This window comes from Narcine bancroftii, chromosome 1 (assembly GCF_036971445.1).
Source record: "Narcine bancroftii isolate sNarBan1 chromosome 1, sNarBan1.hap1, whole genome shotgun sequence".
Taxonomy (NCBI): domain Eukaryota; kingdom Metazoa; phylum Chordata; class Chondrichthyes; order Torpediniformes; family Narcinidae; genus Narcine; species Narcine bancroftii.
The window spans coordinates 318,271,411-318,285,486 of NC_091469.1; the positions used below are offsets into that span (position 1 = coordinate 318,271,411).

At 45.9% G+C, this 14,076-nt stretch overlaps 1 protein-coding gene across 1 annotated transcript in view; it reads right to left on the minus strand.

The window, feature by feature from the left end:
* The window catches only part of LOC138747501 (collagen alpha-6(VI) chain-like), a 151,849-nt gene that overhangs the window by 16,647 nt on the left and 121,126 nt on the right, over window positions 1-14,076 (minus strand). Inside the window, exons 27-28 of the mRNA XM_069906770.1 lie at window positions 4,391-4,405; window positions 3,807-4,300 (exon numbers count right to left, since the gene is read on the minus strand). Of these exons, the coding sequence (XP_069762871.1) occupies window positions 3,807-4,300; window positions 4,391-4,405 (509 nt within the window). The remainder of the gene's footprint in view (window positions 1-3,806; window positions 4,301-4,390; window positions 4,406-14,076) is intronic.

Below are 14,076 nucleotides of genomic sequence, written 5' to 3' on the forward strand. Positions count from 1 at the left end.
TGATTGACACCCGACCAGGTGGGGCTTGGTCTATTCAGGTCGGCTGATTGACAGCCAGCCAGGTGTTGTCTTGACCCCATGCTCTTCTGCAGGTACAGAGGTTTCCCCCTGCAGTAGGCCAGTGGTGTTCCACCACAACCTCTATCAAATCTCCTCTCATTCTTCTATGCTCTAGGCAATAAAGTCTGAATCTTTTTAACTTTCCCCTGTAATTCATTCCTGAAGTCCAGGTAATGTCCTGGTAAATCTTCCATGCCCCCTTTCTTTCTTGCAGTTAGGTGACCAAAATTGCTCGCAATATTCCAAATTTGGCCTCATCAAAGTCTTATACAACTTTACTATAACATTCCAACACGACCAGCACACACAAAGCTATGTTGACTATTCTTAATCAGTTTCTGGCTGTCCAAATACTTGTATATCCAATCTCTGAGAACACCTTCCAATAATTTACCTACTACTGATGTCAGGCTCACCAGCCTATAATTTCCAGGATTACTTTTAGATCCTTTTTTAAACAACAGAACAACATGAGCTACCCTTCAATCATCTGGAACCGTACCCGTGGCTAAGGACATTTTATATATTTCTGCCAGAGCCCCTATAATTTCTATACTAGCCTCACTCAAGGTCCAAGGGGAAATCTTGTGAGGCCCTAGAGATTTATCCACCCTTATTTGCTTTAAGCACTTCCTCCACTTTAATCTGTATAGGTACTATGACCTCATTGCTTGTTTTCCTTACTTCCCACGACCCTGTCCCCATTTCCTGAGTGAATATTGATGAAAAAAAAAACATTTACGATCTCCCCCATCTCTTTTGGCTCCAAACAAAGTTGACCACTCCGATCTTCAAGGCGACCAGTTATGACCCTTACTATGCTTTCGCTCTTAATATACCTTTACAAACCCTTAGGATTTTTCCTTCCTATTGCCCACCAAAGCGAATCCATATTTTCTTTTACCCTCCCTGATTTCTTTCTTGATGTTTTTTGTGCATTTTTTATTCTCCTCAAGTACCCCATTTGCTCCATGTTACCTGTACCTGTGATACACCTCTTTCTCTTCTTCCGAACCAGATCCCCAATATCCCTCAAAAACCAAGGTTCTCCATGCCAGCTAAACAGCCTTTAATCTGGACAGGAACATACAAACTCTGTACTCTCAACATTTCACCTTTGAAAGCCCTCCACTTACCTTGCACATCCTTGCCAGAAAACAATTTATTCCAATTCATGCATTCTAGATCCTTTCTCATTTCCTCAAAATTGTTCTTTCTCCAATTTAGAATCTCAACTTGAGGCATAGATCTATCCTTCTCCATAGTTAACTTAAAACTAATGGCAATATGATCACGGGACCTAAAATATCCCCCTTCATGTACTTCTGTCACCTGTCCTGTCTCGTTCCCTAAAAGGAGATCCAGTATTGCATTCTCTCTAGTTGGTACCTCTATATATTGATTTAGAAAACTTTCCTGAACAGTTTTGACAAACTCTAAGCCATCCAGCCCTATGGGAGCCCCAGTCAATATGTGGAAAATAAAATCTCCTACTATCACAACCTTATGTTTCCTTCAGCTGTCTGCCTGATGTCAATCAGAAATGGCTTCTTTAGCTCGTCTGTTTTGCTCATGCCCTGTGTTGGAGAGATATTGGATGGATATTTTAAGACTTTGTTCAGCTATACTAGATATCAGTTTGCAACCTAACCTATTATCTGCTATTTTGGAATTATAGTTCCAGAAGTGGGACAAGTTCCCACTTCCACACATCAGGTTGTAGCCTTCTCTACATTGTTGGCTAGAAGAGATATCTTATTTAATGGAAAGATTCCAATCCAACTACTTTGACTCAGTGGCTCTCTCAAATCATGTCATGTTTAAGTTGAAAGAAAGTTATGAGTCTTACATTTGATATACTTCTATTAAAATTGAAGAGACTTGGCGACCTTTCATCAATTATTTCCACATGAGTTAATTAGTATAATTACTTTCCCCTCCAGACTACGTTAATTTCATTTCTTTTTCTCTTTGTTGGTGAAACCAGATGGTTAATTTTTATTAATAAATTCTCAGGATAGTCTGACCTGTCTTTTTCTTTGTTTTTTTTTAAAGACTAGGTGAGGTTTTATATAATAAAAATTTTGAAGAATTCAGTTTGAGGAGACGAGAACATATTCATTAATTGTGATATAATGCAATACGTTATATCATATGAAGTCACAGTGATATTTTCCCCCTTATCGATTATGTTTTCCTATTCTCCTCATGTATTGTTCACCTATAATATGATTAATAAAAAGAAAAGAAAGGTTATGCCTTTCCCGTTCCTCAGCTCCACTTGTATAGCCTTAGTAGATGAGCCCTCTGGTCTGTCCTGCCTCAGTACTGTGATATTTTCCCTGACAAGCAATGCCACTCCTCTCCCATCCATCCCTCCCGTTCTATTGAGTTTAAAGCAATGGAAGCTTGGAATGTTGAGCTGCCAGTCCTGTCCATCCTGCAGCCAATTTCCATTAATGGCCACAATGTCATAATCCCACGTCCCAATCCGTACTCTGAGCTCACATGCCTTTCCAACAATACTCCTTGCTTTGAAATAGATGCACCTGAGAACATTTCCACTACCTTCAATCCATTGAGTTCTAAGCATGCATGCAAATTTCATATCATCTTTTCCCTCCTCCACTCCTCCATCTTCTCTAACACTAGTTCCCCTCCTCCTGCAAATCTAGTTTAAACCCACCAGAGTAGCACCAGCAAACCTTCCGGCAGGGATATTTGTCCCCTTCCTGTCAGATGCAAACCGTCCCGTCGGAACAGGTTCCACCTTCCCTGGAAGAGCCTAATGATCCAGAAACTTGATGCCCACTTTAGCCACGTGTTAAGCTGCATTATCCTCCTATTTCTAACCTTACTAGCATGTGGCACAGAGAACAATCCTGAGATCACTACCCTGGAGGTCCTGTCCTTCAACCTAGCACCTAACTCCCTGAACTCTCCTTGCAGGATCTCCTCACCCTTCCTACCCACATCATTGATCCCTATATGGACCACAACATTTGGCTGCTCTCCCTCCCTCCTGAGAATGCCGTGAACTCAATGTGATATATCTCGGTCCCTGGCATCAGGGAGGCAACATCCCATCCAGGATACTCAATCTCTTCCACAGAACCTCTTATCTATTCCCTTAACTATGGAATCTACTTTCACTACAGCTCACCTCTTCTCCTCCCTTCCCTTTTTTGCAACAGACTCCATGCCAGAGATCTGACTTCCGTGTCTTGTCCCTGGTCGTTAATTCCCCACCCAACAGTATCTAAACTGGGATACGTTATTGATGGGGATGGCCACACAGGTGCCCTGCACTGCCTGCATGTTCCCTTTCCCTCTCCTGACTGTCACCCTCCTCCTGCCTCCCAAATGATCCGGAGTTCATCCAACTCCAGATCCATAACTCGGTTTGTCTGGAGCTGCAGCTGGATGCACCTTGCAGATGAAGTCATCAGGGATCCTGCTGGCTTCCCTGATGACCCACATTCTGCAAAAGGAGCATTCCCCTGCCTGGGCTGCCATTCCCACTGTCTATGACTAAATGAACAAAATATATGATATCTAAAACCTGACCTTACCTGTGCCTACCTGCTGAATCCTTTTGGTTCCTTTAATTGAGCGGCCCTTCAACTCCGACTATTCTTCACTTCTTACCTGTTCTCGCCAAAGCTTGTTGAACCTTTTACATTCGTTCAAATGTCATAACTAACGACCCATCCTACACACTGCAAATGAGGTTGTAATTTCCTTACTTTAAATGCCTGCTGTACTTCTGGGATATCTTTGAAGGAGATGATCACTGGAGTGATGTCCGATGCACTGAAATATGTAGCAGCTGCAGAGATGGAGTTTTTGTCCTTAGACCTTCCATTAGCGAAGAACACGGCTATTTTCTTCACAAGGACACCGTTGCGAACTCGTTTAAAGGTATTTCGGGCCACAAATTGCATGGCCTTACCAATATTGCGTTTCTTGCTCGATCGTTCATGAGCTAGTTCTTCTATCTTTTTCAGGAGTGATTCCTTTCTCTTAAAGTCCGAAAATCGGGTGTAAGGCTTTGTCTCATTATGGTAAGTAAGGACGGACACGCGGGCACCCGTGGGACAGTTGTTTTTGGCAATGTTAATATTCTGCAGGAAGTTAATGACAATTCTCTTCATCCTTTCAAACGCAGGGGGAGTGACGTCTGCGGATGTGTCCAGAGTAAAGGCCAGCTCTGTCGGGTAGGCCGGGCACTCTCCACTTCCTGCGAGAATGTAACAAGCAGTTAATGCATTAGGAGCATGATTTCATACTGAATCAAAAGTGGTGATGATAATCAATGAAGTTTACTTACTTTCCGAACAACAAGCTGGAAGGGTCAAAGTAATGAAAAAAATTATAGAAAATCAGAAGCAATGATTAAATTCTCATTCAGCTTCAATCATTCAATCATTAATATGCTTGAACATAAACTCACTTTATAGTTAATGTTGGTTTGGATGGTACACTGGTTTATATGTTCCTCGATTCATGACCATTTCAGCATTAGGCTCGTTAACGTAAATGGGTTTTCACACATTATCATCTGTACCAAGTGAATTTAGATTCTGCCACTGATTTTTCACAAGAATGATCGATAGGAGGAAACAAACCTCCAGGACGGGCGTGTAAAGTTGAGCCAGCAATGCTCTTGTCCCCCTGATGAACAGGAACTCCCTGACCTGTGACCTATGCGACTTCATAGAAACTTTGGAAAATAGGTGCAGGAGTGGGCCATTTGGCCCTTCAAGCCTACACCGCAATTCAATATGATCATGGCTGATCAGTATTCGGTTTCTGCCTTCTCCCCCATATCCCTTGATCCCCTTAGCCACAAGTGCCAAATCTAACCTAAACTTAAATATTGACAAGGAACCAGCCTCAACTACCTCCTGTGACAAAGAATTCTATAGATCCACCACCCTCTGAGAGAAGAAACCTTTCCTCATCTCAGTCCTAAAAAACTTCCCCCTTATCCTTAAACTGTGACCCTTGGTTCTGGATTTTCCCAGCATTGGAAACAACATACCTGCATCTAGTCTGTCTAAACCCTTCAGAATTTTATATGTTTCAATAAGATCCCCCCTCAGTCTTCTAAATTCCAGAGAAAACAAGCCTAGTCGATCCAACCTTTCTTCATAAGCGAGTCCTTCCTTCCCTGGTATCAGTCTCGTGAACCTTCTCTGCACCCCCTCCATGGCGAGGATATCCTTCCTCAGATAAGGAGACCAAAACTGCACACAGTACTCCAGATGTGGTCTCACCAAGGCCCTGTACAGCTGTAGCAGGATCTCTGTACTCCTGGACTCAAATCCTCTTGCTATGAATGCCAACATAGTATTCGCATTCCTCACCACCTGCTGCACCTACATGCCCACTTTCAATGACTGATGAACCGCAGCACCCAAGTCTCTTCCACATTTACCACCAATCTTTTAAAAATTTTAAAAATATGTATACAAAGATATAAAATTTGCACAGTTTATGTTGTATTTCACAAACTAATAGGGATACAGGACATGTAAGAGCTAAAATGCACGTACCTACCTTGATAATCAGCGATCAAGAGTCCTGGGGCTGGGTGCGGCCATCTTGATTCATCTGTGCATGTGTGAGTCTTCGGTTGGTGCCTGTGCGGTGGATTCTCATATTGGAGTTCAGTTGGTGCATGTGTGAGAGTTAAGGGTGGTGAATTTAATATCGAGAGGGCGCTTAACTCTCGTGCATCGCGCATTCATCAAACGAAGACTTGCAAGTGCACACAGGAATCAAGATGTCCGCGCCCAGCTCCAGGACCCCGGGACTCCAACAAGCTAAGTACACACATTTTGGCTCTTACATGCCCTGTATCCCTGTAATAGATTGTCAAATACAACTTTGGTTAAAAAGTCTGCTTTAAGACTTCGATACTGCAGGAGCATGGGCAAAATTCTGACTTACATCCATTCCGATTCTGTGGTCCCAAGTACAGTCATAAGTCAGGGATGCAATACAGTGGGGCAGACATGGACAGGCAGAAGGCGCTAATCCAAAATAATGCCACTAAAACAAAAATGCCCAGAACTGTCCAACCAATAGCATGCTGTACTTGGCTGTAAAACTGATTTTGACATTAAGAAACATGCATATATAACCATATAACAATTACAGTACGGAAACACGCCTTCTCGGCCCCTCTAGCCTGTACTGATTTAAGTGAACTCCACTAGTCACACCTACCTGCTCCCTGTCCATAACCCTTCAATCCCCTCACATCCATGCACTTATCCAACCTTCTCTAAAATGACAAAATTGACCCTGCTGAAACCACCACTTCTGGAAGGTCATCCACTTAGCCACCACTCTCTGAGTGAAGAAGCTCCCTCTTATGTTACTTCTAAACATTTTCCCCCTAACTCTTAACTCATGACCCCTCATTCCAATCTCACTACCCTCAAGGGGAAGAGCCTTTTTCACATCTACTCTGTCTATCCCCCTCATAATTTTAAATACCTCCAAAAACATTACAAAGCCATGAGGAAATATGGGAGCCTGGAATATCTTACCAGGGATGGTGGTGGAAGCTGAAACATTGGGGGCATTTAAGAAACTCTTAAACAGGCACGTGGATGGAGGAAAAATAGAGGGTAACAGGGTAGGGAAGGTTTAGTTTTTTTAAAGGAAAATATGGATTGGCACAACATCGAGGGCCAAAGGGCCTGTACTGTGCTGTAATGTTCTATGTTCTATGAAATAGAGTTGCACAGTAAAGTATAAACATATAAAAATAAATGTAAAAAGCAATATATTTTAAAAACCAACAGCTTTTTCATGATGTCCAGCAATGCAAGAAGGGCACATTAACTCGACCTTACCCCACAGCCCTTTCTCTTCATTCATATGAAACCGGCATCTGGTTACCACACTGGGTTGAAACTGGTGGAAGTTCATAGGGTCGTTTTCTCAGCATAAATGCCAAGAACCTAGGGTGGCCATTCCAAAGGAGGATATGCTCATAGTTCACCATATATTACCACACACACTCACTCAAACACACACACACACACACACACACACACACACACACACATAGTGGGTTTGCATTTGTTGGTTTTACAGTGTGATAGAGTATATAGAGGTGTTTAGGAGATAAATTGGGAAAGATTTGTTCGAGCAGGTCACACATAAACACTTTAAAACACAGAATTTTTGCAGGAGCTTTTGCACCAAAACAGTGTCCTCCCACCCGTCTGGGAACTCAACGTAGGCGTAATGTGGGTTTGCGTGGAGTAGAGTCACTCGGTCGACCAAGGGGTCGTTCTTTGAGTGCCGGATGTGGCATCACAAAACGACGAGGCCAGGGACGGTGAGCCATGCCGGTACAGTGGTTCCTGATTCGGATTTCCTCGGGAAAAGGAACATCCCTTCGTGGGGGGTGGCATTTGTTGCGGTACATAGGAGGGAGCGGATGGAGTGTAAGGCACTAATGAGAACCTCCTGCCAGTGAGAGGTGGGGAGACCTTTAGACCGGAGAGCCAGTGTAATCGCTCTCCATATGGTGGCATTCTCCCTCTCGACCTGGCCGTTACCGCGTGGGTTATAGCTTATGGTCCTGCTTGAAGCGATACCACACTCCATAACATAACATAACAATTACAGCACGGAAACAGGCCATTAGGCCCTTCTAGTCCGCAATGAACCAAACACCCCTTTCTAGTCCCACCTCCCTGCACAATGCCCATAACCCTCCATCTTCTTCTCATCCATATACCTGTCCAACCTTTTCTTAAATAATACAATTGACTCCGCCGCCACTATTTCTCCCGGAAGATCATTCCACACAGCTACCACTCTCTGAGTAAAGAAGTTCCCCCTCATGTTACCTCTAAACCTCTGCCCCTTAATTCTTAACTCATGTCCTCTTGTTTTAAACTTTCCTCCTCTTAACGGAAATAGTCTATCCACATCCATTCTGTCTATCCCTTTCATAATCTTAAATACTTCTATCAAATCCCCTCTCAACCTTCTATGCTCCAAAGAATAAAGACCAAATCTGTCCAATCTCTCCCCATACTCCAGATGCTTAAACCCAGGCAACATTCTGGTAAACCTTCTCTGCACTCTCTCCACTCTGTTTATATCCTTCCTATAATTAGGCGACCAGAACTGCACACAGAACTCCAAATTAGGCCGCACCAACGTCTTATACAATCTCAACATCACCTCCCAACTCCTATATTCCATGCAATGATTGATAAAGGCCAGCATACTAAAAGCCTTCTTCACCAGAAGGTACTGTTGCAGCTCTGCGCTCATGAATGAGGACCCCCTATCACTGTGGATGGAATTGGGGTACCCGAAAATGGCGAAAATACTGTGAAGGGCCTATATCACTGAGGTGGCAGTGGTGTCTGGGCAGGGCACAGCGAACGGGAAGCGGGAGTACTCGTCGATGGCCGTAAGGATGTAGGTATTATGGTTGGTCAACGGTAGGGGCTCCTTAAAGTCTACGCTAAGATGCTCAAAGGGGCGGGTGGCTTTAATAACGTGGGAGTTATCCGGACGGAAGAAGTGGGGCTTGCATTCAGCGCACACCGAATAGGCTCGGGTCACGGAGCGGATCTCCTCGACTGTGTAGGGTAGGTTGCGCGCCTTCACAAAGTGGGCAAACCTAGTGACCTCTGGATGACAGAGCACCTCATGGAGTTTCTGTAGTCTGTCCATCTGTATGCTGGCGCACGTCCCCCTGGAGAGCATGTCAGGCGGGTCGTTGAGCTTACCAGGCCGGTACAGGGTGTCATAGTTAAAGGTGGAGAGTTTGATTCTCCATCTGGCGATTTTGTCGTTTTTTATCTTACCACGCTGGGTGTTGCTGAACATGAAGGAGACCGCGCGTTGATCAGTCAACAGTGTAAAGCGTCTCCCAGTGAGGTAATGTCTCCAACGACGCACCGCTTCAACTATGGCCTGGGCCTCCTTCTCGATCGAGGAGTGTCTACTCTCTGGACCCTGGAGGGTTCTGGAGAAGAAGGCTACAGGCCGAGCGGCCTGGTTCAAGGTGGCTGCCAGGGCGAAGTCGGATGCATCGCTCTCGACTTGAAACTGGACAAACTCATCGATCACGTGCAGCGTCGATGTCGGATTTGATTCGATCGAAAGCCGCTCTGGCTTCGGTCGAGAGGGGAAAGGAGGTGGTCTTGATAAGAGGACGCGCCTTGTCGGCGTAGTGTGGAACCCATTGGGCGTAATACGAGAAAAGGCCCAGGCAGCGTTTGAGTGCTTTCTGGGTACGGGGGGGGGGGGGGGTAAGTCCATTAGGGGACGCATGCGATCAGGATATGGCATGACTATCCCGTTCTCCACCACGCAACCTAGAATAGCGAGTCGTGTGGTCCGGAAGACACACTTGTCCAAATTGTAAGTCAGGTTCAGCTGACGGGCAATTTGAAGAAATTTGTCTAGGTTGGCGTCGTGGTCCTGCGTGTCGTGGCCACAGATGGTAATATTGTCCAGATACGGGAAGGTAGCGGTTAGCCCATTCTGGTCAACCATCTGGTCCATTTCCCGCTGGAAGACTGCGACACCATTCGTGATCCCGAATGGTACCCTGAGAAATTGATATATCCGCCCATTTGCTTCAAAGGCCGTGAATGGTCGGTCCTCACAGCGGATCGGAAGCTGGTGGTAGGCTGAACGTAGGTCAATGGAGGAGAATATGCGGTATTGGGCGATCTGGTTCACCACATCCGTGATGTGTGGCAGGGAGTACGCATCCAGGAGCGTGAAGCGGTTAATGGTCTGGCTATAGTCGACCTCCATCCGTAGTTTTCCCCCCGTTCTTGACAACCACCACCTGGGCTCTCCAGGGACTTGAACTGGGTTCGATGATGCCCTCATCCAGCAATCTACGCACCTCACTCCTAATGAATTGCCTGTTTTCGTAACTATATTGCTGACTTTTGGTGGCCACAGGCTTCCAGCCAGGGGTGAGGTTTGCGAAGAGTGCTGGTGGGGCAATCCGGAGTGTGGAAAGGCCGCAGGATTGGCCCCGGGGCATGGGGCGGGTTGCTCGGGTGCTTCGAGGGTGGGGCGATGGCAGACCGAGAGGGGGGCATGGGGTCCCCCAAAGTGTAGGGACACCATTCAGAACTGACACTGAAAGTCTAATCCCAGCAACACTGGGGCGCACAATTGGGGAAGGACGAATAATTTGAAGTGGGTGACCGTTACGCCTGTACTTCCAGTGTGGCGATGCAATACCCCTTTATCCCAGTCGAGTGTGACCTCGTCGCTAATGAGATCCTCTGGGTAGTGGGGATAATGTCAAGTCCCCAATGGAGGGCTAGATCTGGCTGGATAAAACTGTCAGTTGACCCAGAGTCAAATAAGCAATTGGTGTGGTGTCCATGCACTTTAATCAGTTCCATTGCTCTGGTGCGGGGATGAGAGCATTGCTGGTTTAGTGTTATTGAAGCAGTTGACAGGGGAGTTCCGCGTGGTGACGTCACACAATGGGATGACGTCATAGACGTAGTCAACGCTGGAGGAGCAGGTTGGAGGACCTCCCGGAAGTGCTGTTGTGGCGGCGTCGGCGGATGAAAGGTAAGTAGTGGGGCTTGTAGTTGCTCACGGTTAGCGGTCGTCAGTCACGGCGGTCAGGCCCTGGCGGTCGTCAGCGACGGACACTAGGGTGAGTACCTGGTTGGCCACAGTGGGTCCCCAGTCGGACGTGGTGGCCGCATCGGTGGCGGCGTAGGCAACGGCAGACGGGGAGCGGGCAGCAGCAGCAGTAGCGTCGGCCGCGGGGGTGGCTGTGGCGGTGGCAGCGTCGGCCCCGGGGGTGTCTGTGGCGGCGGCAGCAGCAGCGGTAGCGTCGAGTGTTCCGCACGGGGGCAAGAGGCATGCCAACACCATGGTTGCGAGGGTGGGCTGCCCCTTCCGGGTTCAGCGTCTCCGTGACGTCAGGCATTGCCGTGCAGGGGAGCCCTCACTCTCATTGGACGAGAGCTCTGGGGAAGAAGAGTTTGAATGGGATAGTGGCGATTGGGCTTCACACGAGGCGCTGTGTTTGCCGGTGGCCATTTTAGACCTACAGACTGCAGCAAAGTGGCCCTTTTCAAGGCACTTCTGGTACCTGGCTTTTCTTGCTGGGCACTGGGACCTGCTGTGCTTGTCCCTCCCGCAGAAATAACATTTTGATTCGCAGGGGGCAGTGTAGCAGCAGCCGACAGGCCGTCAGTATCTCGGGGGGTGGTAGGGTAAAAGGGCACTCTACTCACATCAGAACGAGGGGTCCAGTCCCTAGAGAACTCAGTGGACTTTAAGGCTGCATCCTCCAGTGTGATTGCAATCCGGGCCACGTCCTCTAGTTTTTCTACCCCTTACTCGAGCAAGCGCAGCCTCACTTCGTTTGATCGGAGCCCGGCCACATAGGCATCCCGGATGAGATCATTTGTGATCTCAGCAGCAGTTTTGTCCACACAGTTACAGTCCTTGCCCAACGCCTTTAATACTTGTAAATATGCCCTGCTGGACTCGCCGGGCTGTTGCTTCCTCGACGCAAGCACGAGCTGGGCATGAACTCTGTTCACCGGTTGATCATACAGTCCTTTCAGTACCTTTATGGCTGTGGTGTAAGTGGTCTCATCCTGGATGTTCTCGTAGACTCTCAAGGACACCATAGACAGCAATGCTGTTAGACGCTGGTTATCCTCCTCTATCTGAATGAATCTCAGGAAGTTTTCAAAGTTCAGCAGCCAGAACTTAAAGGCTTTGAAGGCTGTAGCTGACTGTGGGTCGATATCAAGTTTTTCTGGCCGAGTTAAACGCTCCATCCCTTTCAAAAAAAATTCTTTTTGCTAATAAAATTGTAGAGCACGTCGAAAGAATCAAAGACTTGTTGATCCAAACCAAGGCTTTTATTAGCAAAAGACAGGAGCTCTTCACAGGTGGCCGAGCAGTCTGGAATGATCCGACCCTGGTAGGGACACAACCCTTTAAGGCCCAGACAGTGGCGTGGCTTAGCTCTCAGCCAATCGCTGTAAGCACAGTCTAGATACTGTAACTATATACACTATATACATTGGTGATAGATCTGTACTATCACAATCCCTTGATACCCTAACTAATAAGATACTTATCCATTTCCTGTTTAAATTCTCCCAGTGATCTGGCCTCCACTGCTTTGTGTGGCAGTGAGTTCCACAGATTCACGACCCTCTGACTAAAGAAGTTCTTCCTCCTCTCTGTTTTAATTGGATAACTTCTAATTTTAAGACTATGGCCCCTTGTCCCCAATTCACCCATCAAGGGAAACATCCACATTCACTCTACCAAAACCTTTCAATATTTGAAATGTCTCTATGAGATCACTCCTCACTCTCCTGTACTCCAACAAATTCAACCCAAGAGCTGCCAAACGCTCCCCATACACCAGCCCCTGCATTCCAGGAATCATCCTAGTAAATCCCTGCACCCTTTCCAATAACGTCACATCTTTTCTAAGATAGGGAGACCCAAAACTGCACACAATTCTGCAAATGGGGTCTGACCAGTGTCCCATAGGGTCTCATAAACACCTCTCTACTCTTATACTCTGTGCCTCTTCACCACCAAACCCACCTGGGCGTTAACTTTTAGATGACTCTGCACAAGGACACCTAGGTGTCTTTGCACCTCCGAGGATTAAATTTTCTCCCCATCCAGATAGTCGTCTGCCTGTTTATTTCTACGGCCAAAATGTAGAACTGACCACTTCTCAACATTGTACTTCATCTGCCATATTTTTGTCCAGCCTCCCAAACTCCTGAGAAGGGAAGGGGGGCCCATACCATCTTGTCTGAATTGACTGGTGTGGTGGTTATATTGGCAGTTATATACAGACCCCCAAACACCAGCGAGGAAGAGGACTATGAGATACAAACAGAAATAAAAAGGGCATCTCACAAAGATATCCAAATAATAGTGGGAGATTTTAACATGGCAGGGGATTGGGAAGAACAGGAATTTACTGGAGCGCAGGTGAGTGAGTTTGTAGAAAACCTAAGAGATGGATTTTTTGAACAGCTTGTTGAGAAGCCCACCAAGAGATCTGCAGTTCTCGATTGGGTCATGTGCAATGAATCTGAGGTCGTTAGGGAGTTAAAGGTCTGACAACCTCTAGGAAGAATGGTCGAGTTTAATTTCAAACTTGAAAAGGAAAAAATGTTATCAGGTGTATCCATTTTTCAGTGGAATAAAGGAAATTATGGTGGTATGAGGAAAGAACTGGCTCAGATCGACTGGAAAAGCAAACTAGTCAGAGGAACAGAGCAGGATTGGAAGATATTTTTACAAATAATAAAAAGCATGCAGGATAGATATATTCCAAGGAAAAGGAAATTAGTCAAAGGAAAGATAGTAACAATGTGGACTGTGAACCAAAGAACCTTTCTACACTTACATACACATTACACACACATGCGCTTAGCATTAGAAGGGGGTTAAGTAGGTTAAGTAAGTTAATAGAGATAAGTTAAAGTTTGATTCTATTTTCATGTTCAAAGATAATTAAAAGCAACTTTTGTTTAAGTTTGTCATGGTGCATATCTATTGCTGCTGGGTTTTAGGTTCCTTTGGACTTCTAACAATAGTATTTCAAAAACAACAAATGGAAACACACTCTGTGTGTGTGTCTGTGTCTGTGGTAATATATGGTAAATAATAAATGGAAACACACTGCATGTGTGTGTGTGTGTGTGTGTGTGTGTGGGGGGGGGGGGGGTAATATATGGTAAACACCAAATGGAAACAGTCTGTGTGTGGTAATAAAAGTAAACACCAAATGGAAATCCTCTGTGTGTGTGTGGCAATATATGGCAAACACCAAATGGAAACCCACTGTCTGTCTGTATGTGGTAATATATGGTAAACACCAAATGAAAACGCTCTGTCTGTGTGTGGTAATATATGGTAAATTATGACCATGTCCTCCTTTAGAATGACCACTCTACAACCTGTCCCAGCTTCAGTACTGGGGGCTTC